The sequence below is a fragment of the Physeter macrocephalus genome, chromosome 1 (assembly GCF_002837175.3).
Source record: "Physeter macrocephalus isolate SW-GA chromosome 1, ASM283717v5, whole genome shotgun sequence".
NCBI lineage: Eukaryota > Metazoa > Chordata > Mammalia > Artiodactyla > Physeteridae > Physeter > Physeter macrocephalus.
The window spans coordinates 13,985,658-14,001,636 of NC_041214.2; the positions used below are offsets into that span (position 1 = coordinate 13,985,658).

At 39.0% G+C, this 15,979-nt stretch overlaps 1 protein-coding gene across 4 annotated transcripts in view; it reads right to left on the reverse strand.

Moving 5' to 3' along the window:
* Positions 1-15,979, reverse strand: part of MME (membrane metalloendopeptidase) — a 93,518-nt gene that overhangs the window by 27,333 nt on the left and 50,206 nt on the right. For all 4 annotated transcript variants that reach the window (XR_003679414.2, XM_024131912.2, XM_028488486.2 and 1 more), the window contains exons 13-16: positions 15,325-15,453; positions 14,457-14,555; positions 11,788-11,868; positions 10,100-10,203 (exon numbers count right to left, since the gene is read on the reverse strand). Coding sequence is in view for 3 of the 4 variants with exons in the window: in XM_024131912.2 (XP_023987680.1) it covers positions 10,100-10,203; positions 11,788-11,868; positions 14,457-14,555; positions 15,325-15,453 (413 nt within the window). In the remaining variant the exon portion in view is untranslated. The remainder of the gene's footprint in view (positions 1-10,099; positions 10,204-11,787; positions 11,869-14,456; positions 14,556-15,324; positions 15,454-15,979) is intronic.

Below are 15,979 nucleotides of genomic sequence, written 5' to 3' on the forward strand. Positions count from 1 at the left end.
AGAGGCCCGCGTACCACAAAAAAAAAAAAAAAAAAAAAAGAAAAGAAAAAAGAAAAGAGAAATTGCACAACTAAAGAGAAAACCAAGTATCCACTAACATAATGGATAGTGCAGGTTATCTGAAGATAACCTTTAAAGTACGGAGGCCAGACATGAGCATCTCCTAGAGCAGGTATTGAACCCGAGAGATGGAGTAGATATCACCCTGTTCTTTGAATTCTCTTCCTGCCTCCGGTATGTGTGTAGCAGTATGGGTGTGTATGGTATAAAGTGAAGGGTGGGGAAGCAAGAAGTAAGCAAACTTTATTTTAAATTTCTGAGACATAATTTTTTTTTTTTTTTTTTTGTGGTACGTGGGCCTCTCACTGTTGTGGCCTCTCCCATTGCGGAGCACAGGCTCCAGACGCGCAGGCTCAGCGGCCACGGTTCACGGGCCCAGCCGCTCCGCGGCACGTGGGATCTTCCCGGATCGGGGCACGAACCCGTGTCCCCTGCATCGGCAGGCGGATTCTCAACCACTGCGCCACCAGGGAAGCCCTGAGACATAATTTTGTCAGGTAATCTTATTCTTGTTTTGGGGCACTTACAGTAGGACAAAGGGCCACTATAAGCAGCATGGCCCTCGAAGCTGAACTAACAGTGTAGCTGGGAAATATAAATGAAATACCCTTGAGAAGGGGACCAGGTGTGTTTCTCTTCTATCTCTTATTACCCTGAAGAACCTAAGTGGTGCTGAGATGAAAGCACAGAGACATCATTTTTACTGCAGGGAAGAAAAGCAGAAGTCTACAGACTGATCCTATAGCCTTATGGATATAATAAACCCACTGGATTGCAAAGGCACCTGGAATAAAATTTCTTTTGCTCACTCATGTGTAACTTTAAAAATTTAAGCAACAAAATCATTAATGCCCCTTTCCCTGAAAGCATTCAATTTCTTAGCACCTTGTGGCCTTGAAGCAACTCCTTTGAAATCAGCAGTACAATACAATGGTTTTCTCTGTCTTCCTCAAGTGCTTCTGGAAAGGAGAATTCTCATTTTGTAATTGCAGTTGCCACTGTAATGCTTTATATTTATTAATATTCCCTCATCAAAACTTCAAGGTTTTCTGTATATTTTCATTCACCTTTCAAACCATACGAATAAGACAGATGACACCTCCAATTTTCAGGTGTAGAAACTAAGGCACATCATAGCTCAGACACTTTTTCCTATTTACAGACTTAGCAATACAACTGGGAAAAGGATATATAAACTAGGGAGAAAGAGGACCCTCTCCTCTTCCAATCAAATCCCCTACTTCTAACATGTTGGTCTGCATCACACATAAAATTTCATCACGAAAATGAATGCCATTTCCTTGCCATCCTCTTAAAATGAAAATGCTCATTTCTAGACGGCTTCACATTCAGGGCTGCCCCTTTCCCTAACAAGCTTTAGGACGCTGGCCTCTACGCCACCCTGAAGTCTCATCATGGCCAGACCTTAACAACAATAGCTACTGTGTAAGGAACACCTAAGTTACGTGGCAAGCCCATTACACAGTACACAACACAACGACCCACAAGGCAAAAGAAAATGTTATTATCCTCAGTTTATAAAGGAATCATTGAGGCGCAGAGGTATTATGTAGGTTGCCCAAGTTCACACAGCGAATGAGTGGCAGGGGAAGAACCTTACCTCAGGACTGCGCACTACCTCTACCCCCACCACCTCCCATCACCGCCCCGACTCCAGAGCACAAGCTCTTTCCACTGCTGCCTAAGGTACAATGTTTTACCCAAAGGCAAAAGCACGGTAGGACCAAAGAGCCTATTCCACTGTTCATTGTTGTTGCATAAGAGTTGTTTACATGACTGAAGTACTCTGAGTGACTCACCTGATCCTCTGTGAGGTGAGAGCCAGGACTCCTATGCTGACATGACATTGGGAGAATCCACTTCTCTTTCAACAGAAAGCAACACAAATCACTACTCTAATTTTCTTCCTAGAAGTCATCAGTTGGTTGTGTGTGGTTCTAAGTTTGGCAGCAAGGCTCCATCTTTTTAGTCTTCAATAGCTCTATATGTGTGTACATGCGTGCACGCGTGCCCTCGTGTGGGTCACGGGCCAAATTCAGAGAAATGCCCAATTTGGAACATATATGGGTGGGTGGATTTTTTCTGTCAGAATTTTCTTTTGGTACTTGTTCTCCTGGTTAAGAATAACCTTGCGATCTTTCGGGAAAGAAATGAAAGCTCTTACATCCTGTATAACCCTTAGCAATGACGTAACGTGATGTTATAAGTCCATTGTTGTCTAGCTCATTAGACAGTGACTCCATGAAGGCAGGGATGCTCCGTGTTTTGTTCTTTTTAAAAATTTTGGTAAGAACACTCACCATGAGGTCTATCCTCTTGACACATTTTAAGTGTACATTATTGTTGACTTTGGGTACGATGCTATACCTTATTAATCTTGCTTAACTGAATTTTTATGCCTGTTGATGAACAACTCCTCATTTCCTCCTCTCCTCAGCTCCCGGTAATCATGATTCTCTCCTTTGATTTTACGAATTTGGCTATTTTAGATACCTCATATAAGTGGAATCATGCAGTATTTATTTTTCTGTGTCTGGCTTATTTCACTTAGCATAATGTTCTTAAGTTCATCCATGTTGTTGCATACTGCAGAATCTCCTTCTTAAAGGCTGAGTAGTATTCCATTTCATACATAGACCACATTTTCTTTCACCTTTCATCTGTCAATGGAAACAAGTTGTTGCCACATCCTAGCTAACGTGAATGGTGCTGCAATGAACATGGGAATGCTAATATCTCTCTGAGATCCTGATTTCAATTCTTTGGCTATATGCCCAGAAGAAGTGGGATTACTGGGTCATGTGGTTCTATATCTAATTTTTTGAAGAACCTCCATATTGTTCTCCATAGCTACTGCACCCTTTTGTATTCCCACCATTTGTGCAAGGGTTCAAATTTCTCCATATCATCACCAACACTTTTTGTCTTTTTTTGAAAAAAAAAAAAAAAACAATATGCAATCCTAACGGTAGTGATGTGATAACTCATTGGGGTTTTGATTTGCATTTCCTTGATGATTAGTGATGTTGAACATCTTTTCATATACCTGGTGGCCATTTGTATGTCTTCTTTGGAGAAACGTCTATTCAAATTCTTAGCTCATTTTTTAATTGGGTTATTAGTCTTTTTGCTATTGAATTGTATGAGTGACATATATTTTGGAGATTAACCCCTTAGCAGATATGTGATTTGCAAATATTTTCTACCATTCCTTAGGTTGCCTTTTCGTTTCTTCTACTATGCAGAAGCTTTTAAGCTCAATGTAGTCCCAATCGTGTATTTCATGTTTTGCTCTTAATAGTATCTCTAGGGCTTAGCACAGTGTTGGGAACATGAGAGGCACTCGATACATATTTGGGTCTTGGCATATCAGTGGGTCCTTCCAAGCCCCAAGAGTACTGACCCTTCTCATCCTTGGGACCCTGGGAGGGTGGAGGGCACGAAGCCTTGGTGTTATGCAGGCTGTAGAGAGCCATGGAAACTGCAAGTCAGGTACTATCTGGACATTGCCCTCTCAAGAGGGTACACTGGTATAAAGTTCTATACTTCTTTTGAAAAGTTCTCCCTGTTTAAACCTTTTAAGTTTTACCTTCCCTCCCTACCTCTTCTTCCACCTCTGAAAACAAAACCCTGCTTGGGTACTAATTAAAATGCAGAAATGTTTTTACTGGTAAAATGTATTTTGCTTATAACCCAAAAACATGTTGAAAAATTGCATAGTATGTTGGCTTAATGGGAATCTAAAAGATGGAACTCTAACATTTTAATCTATTACAATATGTGTAGAACATGGGCATACCAGGGCAGACACTGCCATAGGGAATTAGAGTGACTTGTCCAAGTTTAGTTTATCTGTTATTCTGTCTTTCTGGCTGAGTAGTACTTAATGAGCCGAATAATCTGTCTTGTGTATCTTCCCCATACATCTACACCATGGAGAGTCACCTGTGTCCCAAGTCTCCAGCAGTCTGCGTGCCCACCCTGGACAGGTCCTATCAACTCTCCGCCTGGGTGCCATCTCATTTACCCACATAAGTCCTCTATAACTATTCTTCTTTAAGTTCAATGACACAGACTTAATTAGAAGATTGAGTCTAGAAACATTAGTGAAGGGGAAATATCAGAAGAGATACTTTAGAAAGAAGTGAGGTGCTTCCCTACCTCCCAAGAATATGTTCTTTTTCTCTTGGGTCACTTGATGTGGAGAAGCCAGGGAGTAAAACATCCTGGCTCTTGTCAAAACTTCACAGTAAGGGCCATAAAATTTTAGTGCTGGAGAGAACCTTAGAGATGTTATGAAGTCTAAATCAACCTGCTCATGTTATAAATAAGGAAACTTCATGGCTTTTAAAAGGCCACAGATAGTAACTGGCAGAACTGAGACATGAAAAAGTGATAGTAACTCACAGCAGTGGCAAAACTATGGTGGTACCAGCCACCCTGCTATTTTTGGTGGTGTTGGCCTTTCAGGAATGAACCACATAAAGCCACAGCTGTTGGGCTGCCAACCTCAGTACCACCGCTCATTTCAGGGGCTTGCAAACATGCAATTAGCCCAGATTAGAAAAGACAGGTTTGCAATTAGCCCAGATTAGAAAAGACAGCAGACTTGAAGCAATGAAGGAGAAGACAGAAATGAACCAACCATTTTGTCTGGTTGTGTTTTAAGTGAATCCTCTGTTCACCTCAGTACTAATTTAAATGCTGACATGCTGTTTCCAGAGAATGTTTTCCTAATAAGTAAAGGTTTAATTGTGGTTTAAAAAACAGTGCTATCTTAGCACTTTGTTGTCTGGTAATAGCACCAACCAACTCTGCTTTCTATCAGCTTTCATTGCTGCTCACCTGCCTCTTCTACTAGATTACAAGCTATGAGTCTTACTCATCACTTTATCCTCTTTACCCTTACTCATTACTTTGCTCTGCTATATCCTTAGCACAGTGCTTTGCACACTGTAGCTGCTGGATAAAATGTTTACTGAGCTGGCTGCTTTTAATGTCAGCTTGTTTTTATTTTGATGTGCAAGAGCAGGAAAGAAGCAGCAATGAAATAAGTCTTCGTAGTTTACAAAATGCAACTCCACATGCTCAATGGTCATAATTTACAAACACTGGCACTACCTGTCCCAATCATATTACAGGAAATTCTGTCCTGAGAAACTAACAAGATAATATCAAGTCTAAAAATAAGAAAAGGAATTCATTTTATTTTGTTCTCGTACATTGTTTCTTTTCAGAGGTTTACATTTGTTCCATGGAGTCCAAGTGAATAATCATGTTACTGGAAGTAAATCATTTTAGATACATCACTAAGTAATTTTGCCAATGGATATTACAGTCTCAATTTAACATTATTACTATTTGATAACATGATGTGTTTGAAACTCTTTACAAACTGTCATTAAGTCCCCAGAGAACATGATGTTTGAGATAATTTTGGAAACACAAGCTAGGCACTCAGAAACCACATGAGCCAAGAGCCTTTTAAATTTAAATCTTTGTCCTTTGCAGTTGCCAGGGGCTCCAATGGGCAGAAGTCCTTTTAGCCAGATGATTAACTCAGGCATATCGCATGCAGACTTCCTGACCTCCCTAACTTTTTGAATTTTTAAGCAGAGAGAACAGCAGAGATCACGCTGGACATCTTCACCAACAATGATGGTGAAATGCTTGGATGTGTCAATATTTACTTTAGTGGCTGAGTTCACTTTATAAGCATTATTACAAACTGGCAATTTTATCAATCATTCCCTCCATCATCACTGAGGAAAGGTCGACATTCTGCTCATCAGTGTTCAATCTCTGGTGACACAAATACATGGCCTAGTCCACTGTGTCACCATGTAGTCAACAAGGCCTAGTCCAGCTAAATGTAATCAAATGTACTGGTGCTGTGACTAAAATGTGTGTAAGGCATAGCACAGGGACAAGATGAAGAGAATGATGTAAGGGGGTACTATGAGTAAGGAGAAAATGCTCAAGTTGAATCACACCATGTGCTGGTTTCTGTTAAAGGAACAGGGCAGAAAGGGCGGCCCAAGGTAAGGAATAAGGAGGAGGAAGAGACAGAGCAATGACTTTACAGTAATTCCTATGGGTGCAGATTTGGGGCAATGCTGTGGGGTAGGGTGACTCTAAAGGAATTCTGGAGTGCTATTACAGGGAGGTACGCAGAGCCCTGTACACACTTCATGAGATGGGCAAAACAAACGTATTGGAAGGTTTTCATCAGAAAATGACATGACTCAATTTGTGTCTTTAAAAGCTCTCTAAGGCAGTAGCATGGAGAGTTAGCTGAAGGACTGTGAGATGATTGATGATAAGATTAGGAAAATATTATCATCACCCTGGTGAACAATGAGAAATGTCTGAATTAAGGCATGACAATGGAGATGGTTAAGATGGAGATCCACACCCCCTCATGCCTATAAAATATTTAATTAGCAGCTGGTGGATGTAAACTTTTTTTTTTTTTTTTGGATGGGATTTGAAGTAGGTATCACTGTAGATATCAGAGATGACAGAAAGGGACTGGTCTAGGATGATGAACCCCTGGTTTCTGTCTTGGTAGCAATAAGATAGAAGTTGGAAACTAGGGGGATCAAGGGAGAAAGATGATAAGTTTTTGCTCAAAAAGGCAAATGCTGTGTTTGTAGGGTCAATGGAACAACTGCATGGAGATGTTTCACTGACACCTAGACATTTGGATCTGGAGCGCAGAAAACAGACCTGGGCCAGAGACATGCATTCAGTGGTCATAATGATAGGAGAAGATGCAAATAAGTATATGAGTTTGCCCGGTGAGAGCATGTGGAGTGAAAAAAGAAAAAGTCCTGAAGTTTTCTCTTTGGTTAATTGACTGAATTTATTTAAATTAATTGCTGCCTTGAAAATTTAATGCATCATCATTTCTCTATAATACCCTACAATATAACCCTACCATAATCAATAGCTTTTCTCATCTCTGTCTCATCTACTGTGGATATGGACACCTGTTTGTCCTGCAAGACCCTAGGAGTGAGGACTCGAGCATCTGAAAATGTAGTTCTCTGAGTTAACTGCAGGTTACATGAATAAAGTAGAAGCAATAGACTTCATCTGCCTGAACATACACAGGGAGGACTTGAACTTGATGCTATATAAAAAAGGAAAGAAGGGGCTTCCCTGGTGGCGCAGTCGTTGCGCTTCCGCCTGCCGATGCAGGGGAACCGGGTTCGCGCCCCGGTCTGGGAGGATCCCACATGCCGCGGAGCGGCTGGGCCCGTGAGCCGTGGCCGCTGAGCCTGCGCGTCCGGAGCCTGTGCTCCGCAGAGGGAGAGGCCACAACAGAGGAAGGCCCGAATGCCACAAAAAAAAAAAAAAAAAAAAAAAGGAAAGAAAACATAGTGACTTTACTGCTATTAAGCAGGTACAAATTAAGTCAAAAACTTTCACTATAAGAAAACTCAATAAAATAGGAAGAACTTTTATTATGTTGTAATCTACAGGGTACAGTCCTAATGATTTAATGCAATCACTGTCAAAAGTACTTCCAATATTTTGGAAGACAAACACTAAATTTTAAAGCTAAATTGCCAAATTAAAGACATCATCTTGTAAAAAAATTTCACAAAATTGAATATGAGCAAGTATGAGTCAACAAAAAAAGGAACAAACACTAACGCAGGGGTTCTGACTTGAGAAGAGGGCGTGGGACTTAATACCCATACCTGGGTCCCCACCTACAGGTATGTCCATCACACTCTAGGGTGGTGTAGAGCTGGGGAATCAGTACTAGTTCTCTTTTTTTTTGAACTTTATTTATTTTTTTTGCGGTACGCGGGCCTCTCACTGCTGTGGCCTCTCCCGCTGCGGAGCGCAGGCTCCGGACGCGCAGGCTCAGCGGCCATGGCTCCCGGGCCCAGCCGCTCCGCGGCACGTGGGATCTTCCCGGACCGGGGCACGAACCCGCGTCCCCTGCATCAGCAGGCGGACTCTCAACCACTGCGCCACCAGGGAAGCCCTGAACTTTATTTTATTTATTTTTTATACAGCAGGTTCTTCTTAGTTATCTATTTTATACATATTAGTGTCTACATGTCAATCCTAATCTCCCAATTCATCACACCACACCCCCGCCCTGCCACTTTCCCCCCTTGCTGTCCAAACGTTTGTTCTCTACATCTGTGCCTCTGTTTCTGCCCCAGGTGACTCTAAAGTGCAGCCTGAGTTTTGAACCCTTGTACTCAGCATACAGGTAGAAGATGGGGAAGGAAGAAAAACTAGCCTGGTATGGCAGAGAAGACCTTATACGTCATATTGCACTTGTGATTAACAGTCAGAAGTTCATGGAAAGGATCCAAAAAGTACTACTGAGCTATGCATGCTACTGAGCAAATATTCATTTAAATATTATATACAATTGTCACTTTTGATTATCTATAGTAAAGAGAAAAAGACTCAGAGAAAATCAACACATACGATAAAAAGGAATGAAAACTGCACACCATATTACAAAATGATTATGGAGCTGGGACTATATTAACTTCTAAAGAAAACATCAAGCAATAATTCAACAACTATTTTTAAAATTATGAAGAAATCTTCTGGTGTCAGGTGAGTGCAGGTTATATTAGCTATTTTCAGAAAGAATATTTGATGATATTTGTATGTAGATATCTTACGCAGTGCTAACAACCATTAAGTGTAACTATATGTCGTTTTAAAGAAATAAAAATATTCAGACTTATAAGGATTCTCAGATTATAAATTTTCCCACAGGATATTATTTTTGATGACTTTTTGTTTGTTTCTAGAGATAGGACTGACAACCGATTATAACACAAACCATACAAGCCCATTCTCCATCTTTCTTTCCCACCTGGGACACTAAACATTCTGTGACATTTGCTGTCTCATTTTTAGCACCAGACAATATAGCATTTGCTCCAGTGTAAACACAGAGGTCAGCAAAAGAAATCAATGTCTTTTTCAGGGTACCCTAAGGGCTCAAAATGTTGTACAGGGATTGAAATAAACCGGCATTTCCATATTAGGAATTTTGTCCAGTCTGGACTTGGTTTACTAATAGAAGAGTCCTGTTATCAAATAGTCCTTCTGTACTTTGTACCTTTCTTGGCACGTTTTCCTCCTGGTGATACGGTTTATTATAACACGTCTTTCATACCCTCTGCTGCTGTAATGTAATGTAATACAATCAAAGTTCACCTCTGATTCTCCCAGTCCCCAAGGACACCTGGACTTGGTACGGCATTGTGTCCGTTACCACAAAAATCAAATTAGTATATTTACTTTTCACTTGCTCACTCATTCGTTAATTTAGTTTTAACTGAAAACCTCCTATGTGTTCAGCACTGTGCTGAACGGTCCCTTGCTCTCTAGGAGCTAAAAGCACAAGCAGTTCTAGGGATTTAAGTGCATAAACACTTATGTTGATAAATATGTTAGACACATCCATTTAACTGAAAAATGAACATTAAACTAGTAGTTACTACTATGGACTAATGCCACTAGTAAGCAGAGATTAAGAGCATTTGAAAACTACCAAGGGGAGTGATTCCTGATATCTCATATCTGGTACCACAAGGTGGACAGAAGTGTTACCTGGAGCAATCTATGAAGGGGGTGGAGCTGCGGGATGATGGACGGATAGAAAACAGGCGGGGCTGAGGGCAGAGGATGATGCCGAGTGCAGGAATACAGCCTCCGAGAAGGCTCGAAGGAGCTACGGATTACTTAGGCTAAGGTGTTCTTGAGAGCCCTGTCCACAAACAAAGTACAGGGGACAGACAGTAATATGAGAAGAAGCCAAAGGTAGTCTCAGGACACCTTAATGAAGAAAGTTTAAATTTTGATTAAATCCCTGGCTCATCTTTAGTATATTCTTGGGTGCTCTTAGAAGTACTCAGTAGAAAGAGAGCATTACACCTTTTAACATTATTCTAAGTCAGGTTCTTTCTCTTAATCCAACAAAGGCCCTCTTCTGAATGAACGTATTAGAAAACTGGAATATACATACTCATCCTTGTCCACCTTTTCTCGAAGCTTCTTTAGCTGTTTATTTTGGCTGAACTTCAAGTTTTGAATTATGTTCTCAAAGTATTCGTCTTCCCTGTAGCTCAACTATATTAATTTAAAAGATTTGGGGAAAAATATTAAAACCGGTATCTTCAAAGTTTTTGCTAAATAACATGAAGAGATATTTTCTTAAATTCTATAACTTAATAAAGTTAACAGAGAACATTAAAACTTGCCAAAGAAAAGTTAAGTTCCAGCTAGCTTAGCTCTATATTACAGATCACTGCTGCGCTGGCTGAATCACTACTTCAGTCTATTCTTTGGTAATTAATCAAATGAAACTAAATGTCAAACAAGCTTTTCTATATTGATATTAATCCTTACAGGACAGACAAGATAAAAGCATTCATATTTAGTACCTACTATGTTTTAAGAACACTGTTATAAGAACTTCATATATCACATTTTTTTTTTTTTTTTTTTTTTTGCGGTACGCGGGCCTCTCACTGCTGTGGCCTCTCCCGTTGCGGAGCACAGGCTCCGGTCGCGCAGGCCCAGCGGCCATGGCTCACGGGCCCAGCCGCTCCGCGGCACGTGGGATCTTCCCGGACCCGGGCACGAACCCGCGTCCCCTGCATCGGCAGGCGGACTTCCAACCACTGCGCCACCAGGGAAGCCCCATGTATCACATTTTTTAATCCTCATAATAATCTTTTGAAGATGGGCTGTTACCACCATTTTAAAGCTGAGGAAACTGAAGCACATTAAGTCACTTGCCCAAGTTAATGAGTGATGGAGCTGATATTTGAACCCTAGGAGTCTGACTTGGAGCTTATGCTCTTAGCCAGCTAGTGAGAGGTATAGCTGAGATTTGAACTCAAGCAATTCAGCTGTGAGACTATGTGCTCAGCCACTAGACTCCTGCCGCAAGGGCCCCAGGGACTCACATGCTACAGCCAGCTCATTTTTTAAAAAGTCAAGCTTTTCTGCAAATGGAAAAAGAAAAAAGGACACTGTGCCTTGCAAACTCCCGCATTACGCTAGTAATCAACAGATTAGGAATTGCTGTCATCCCCAGATCTAGGCAAGGGTCTCCTTGTCACCAGGGTTTCAAGTAGTTGTGGTGACTGCAAGGTTAACAACAGGACCTTTAGCTGAGTCTGAAATCGATACTGTAGTGACTTCAATCAACTCTGTTTTCTTTTCATTGTTACATTACCAAAGGGGAATAAAATAGTTCCCCATTCTCAAATAGCAGATTTTTTTTTTTCAAATAGAGAAGGCATGACCTGGTTTACCCAGTGGAGGAATAATTAGAAAGTGGAAGGAAAGCTGAAGATTTGACTTTTCAGGTGTGTATAAAATGAGATAAGAAGCCTGAGTACTGCCTGTTCATCACTTAAATGTCTGTATCTTAATGCTCTTTAAAAAACACCAGATTTTTATCACTACTCTTAAAATGGAATATATGGAAAGCAAAATAACAATACCAAATACAGACCAGCCCATGAAACAATACGTTACAACGAAAACAAACATAGTTCTGGCTTCAGTGTTAAAGGCTTAATATCAATATATTAAGACCTCTGGGTGTAGGCTATTTCACATAATTTCTGGCCCCGCTCATAGCTAGAAGTGACATTGCCACCAGCCCCAGGCATCATCAGTGCAGTCTTTATAAAGACTTACCTCAAGGTATTCATTATTCAGTTTGTTGTCATTTGAAATAATGTCATCAGGATAGCCGATCCTTTCTTTAATTGCTAAGGCCTATGAAAATTAAAATATTGAATGTGAGCATGGTTATGAACTTTCAAATGCAAACATTATAATTTGCCCTTGACAGCAGTTGAATAACCTGATCCATACTGTTTACAAGATGAGTATCTGACAAGGTTTAAACAGAGATCTCTGCACTGGCTTTTTCCTGGAGTTCAAAATAAACAAAAAATAGTTCTGAAATTTAGCTTCTAATACCCTATTCTCATAGGCTGCAGCTTTCCCAAGAAAACCAGAATGAAAACTGACAAGTCATTGTTCCACATGTATTGTACTTTTATGAACTTTTTCCCTGAAAGGCTTTTTTCTTCAATTTTACAGGAGGGGTAATATTTAGAACTTCCATTCTAGCAGCTTATAATTATCTTTCCACTTCACTGATTTGGCTGAGAAAACAGATGTGGGCTTACAGGTTTAATGCTAATATTCTTCCTAAATATTGGTTCCTGGAGTTTTTATGTTCTCCTTTGGTCTCCAGAGCTAGTGTACCTAACTTCCCGCAGTTAAATGAATGACATTAGTTAAACAAGTAGAAAACAGGGTTTTCCTTGTTATACCATCTCATATTTACCACTACCTTACTACTATTTCTATTTTTATTATTTTAAAATTGTTTACTTATTGTAATTATTTCATCAGTACCACTCGTTTACTACTTGCTATTTCTATTTTTTATTTCTCTCATTTTTCTCAAAGATAGTTGACTTTTGATTTTATCATATCACATTGCTCTTAAATAATTTAACTAATTTAATATTTTCATGGGATATTAAGCTTGCATCTCTGAATGATTTGTTTTACCATCAAATGGATGTGGTTTTGTTACAAATCTGTTTCATAAGCCTAGGATTTCCCCAGTGGATCAGACAGATGTGTCACTAAATCAGTTTGGCCAAGCCCATTTCATTTCCATACCATCAGCCCATAACGAATCATCTCCCTCTCAATGGCACTTTATTTTCTAGAAGATATTTCCCCAAAAGGTGTTCTAAGGGATACAAAATCTACAGAAATAGGAGGTACTACATGAAAAGGATATATTGTCAAATATTTGGGGTAAATACTGTGACAAAAACATTAAGCAGGCTTCTTCACTGAAAGACCACTTAAGAGTCTAAAATTAAGTAACTGTAAGTGTCCAATGGGATGAATTAATTTGTCTATTTATTCATTCAATTTGTCTTCAATGGTATACAACAAGCCAGGTACTTTGTAAGGGGCTGAGGACACAATGCTAGGCAAAAATTTCTACCCCTGGAGAGTTTGCTATAAAGGTCAATGGTAGGCAATAAAATGAATATTTACTCTCAAGTGTGATGTATGGTGCCATAAGATCACACCCTACAGGTATATAACCTAGTCGAGGGTGGGATCAGGGAAGCCTTCCTGCAGAAAATGTTTCCTAAACTCTTTTTGACCATGGGACTCTTTCATAGAGCAACTTGGCAGGTCCAGAGTTTCATGACACTACCTTGGGAAATGATTACCTAGAACAATTTGATTAGCTACATCAAATAGTACCATGTTGTCATAGCTAGAACATGAAAGGAGCAAATCCAGCCTGAACTTCTGAGGACCTACAGAATGATGGAAAGATAGCTATACTGGGGTGCCAAATTCTAGACCTGACCCACTCAGGGATCTGTGATAGCCGATAAAGATAATCCTTCCATGTGATCTAATCCTGAAAGAGAACTAGACTACAGCTTGATTCTCTTATTATAATAGATTTATGGACTCTTTCTGTGTTAGTTCAAAGAATGGTCTGTTCTTCCTGTTACCCTAACTACAGAGGAATAATCAGGCTGCATGTGAATACTGCTCATAAGCACATACAGTTTTCACTGGACATGTTCCTTTTAGGTTTATATAGTTATCAACACAATGGCATAATAAGTTTAAACCTGAGGTTTCCTTAGACATCTCACTTTTATTCTAATGCAAGATACTAAGAGTCCCAATAAAAGGTGCACAATGGGGGTAAATAAGAATAGTTATAAAAAGCTCCTTCAACATCCCTCTAACTGTAGGTCATCTTATAGTACTCAAATAATGCACTACCGTACATTTGCTTGAATAGAAATTTAGTATTTTTCTCCCTAGGTCATTTAAAAAAAAAACTAAATAGTGCATGCTTAAAAAAATTTAGCTAGAAATTTACATTAAAGATTAGGGGATATTTTTAGATATTGGTAGAGATCTTTTTAAATATTTTTCATAAAAGGAGGAAAAATATGAACCACTGATAATATCTTTTAATGCTTTCTTGTTCACACAAGATTTTCCTCTTGTTTTGTGAAGACTTCCTTTAAAAAAAAAAAAAAAGGAAAACTGGAGATCTCTCAAAGTTTTGAGCCAAACATGGAGAGTAGGAGCTAGTTACAAAGAAATAATAAAAGATGAAAATCACAGAAAAAAAAATCTTCATCCATGAAAAGTGTTCCTGGAAACATTACATCTTGAAGGAGCTTGCTTTTATTTTACGCAATCTTTGAATACTATGTTTTCCCCAAATTTCTTAAAAGCTAATCTTTTCTTATAGATTTTTCTTTGATAATTCGCCCTGCCTTGCTCTTTACCTTTTCTTCAGCTTTCTTTTTCGTTTCAGCATCCATCCAAGTAAGGTCATCTAAAGTCTGAATAAAAACTTCCCGGATCTGTGCAATTAAATCCTCAACCTTAAACCAAGAGAACAGAAGGCAAATTTAGGCCATGAATTAATTTTTTCTAACACAAATTTTAAAAAAAATAGAGCTATAAGCTGTCTTTATGTGATCCAATGATATGTTAATAAATGTAAATTTATAAACAAACTGGTGATCTAAACAAATGGATATCTGTGGGTAATTATATTTTGAAAGCAACACTGCTACTATCAACACTAATGATTAAATAGGTCTTAATGCATACATTAATAAAAATCATCTTCAGAATGTATGGTTTCCATTATCACGAAAGACGAACTAACATAAAATACCGTCATTACTATCAGTGGTTTAGTTAAGCATGCGGTAGCATTTCAATAGATTCTTTCACCATGTCTTTAAGTTCCCTTGTCTTCATTTCAGTAACAATAAAAAATAAAGTACATGTCTTACACTTCAAATAAACCCTGGTTTACTTTCTGGTTTTTAAGAAAATACTAATTCTTAGTCAAATTTGATAACAGAAGAGATTACAAATGACTATATCATTAGAACATGTGACTGGGTATTGTGAATACATTGCTTCTGGAAAATGGACAATTGGTTTTGGGTTAAACAATATTAGGATCAGAAACATAACCAGACCCGTGGGAGAGGGAGAGTAAAATTTATTGTGAAATAATGGCAAATTGTGATTCAGAAGTTCTCTGCCAGTTAATAAAATTTTAACCAAATGATGGACTATTGTAATTGCCAATCAGTGGAAACACATGCTGATAGAGTATTGTGCAGAAAACATTACCACATGTTTACTGTCTCCAGGAAATGCCGCTTCCACATAGAGCCTTCCCACAGCATTTTCCATATTCCCATTGACATAGTTTGCACAGCGTCTCCAAGTCGCTGTTTCTGATGTTGTGCCATAAAGAGCCTATGGGAGAGAAAAAGGAAATGGCATTTGACCAGGAGTAGATGGCCGAAGCACGGTAAGAGCACAAATTTCACAGGACTCTGTTCTTTATGTCTCCTAAATTCTTGCAATATTCATTGCTTCTCCTCACATGTCAGGATGTCCTTGCATAGGATAAAATGTAATCCAATTGAATTATTACTTACTATGATCTGGAAATAAGGTATATTTTCAGTAGCACGTCCTAGGAAAACTGTTGGCTATTGCAAGTTAATATCTTTCTAGACAGCTTTAGAGAAAAACAACCCTTTCCACCAAACACACAAAATAACACTGTTGCCACTGTATAAACATAAATGTGAAGTAATATTCAATAAATGTAACATGCGAGAGATCTGGTATACAAGAAAACACATTCCTGTTTTCTCAAGTTTTTACTGAAGTTCCAGTACTTAGAAGAACTGCATGTGTACAAATTTAAGAACCAATAAAGGGATCAACTTACAGAAGGGAAATTTAGCAAAACACCATTTTTACATTCTCTAAT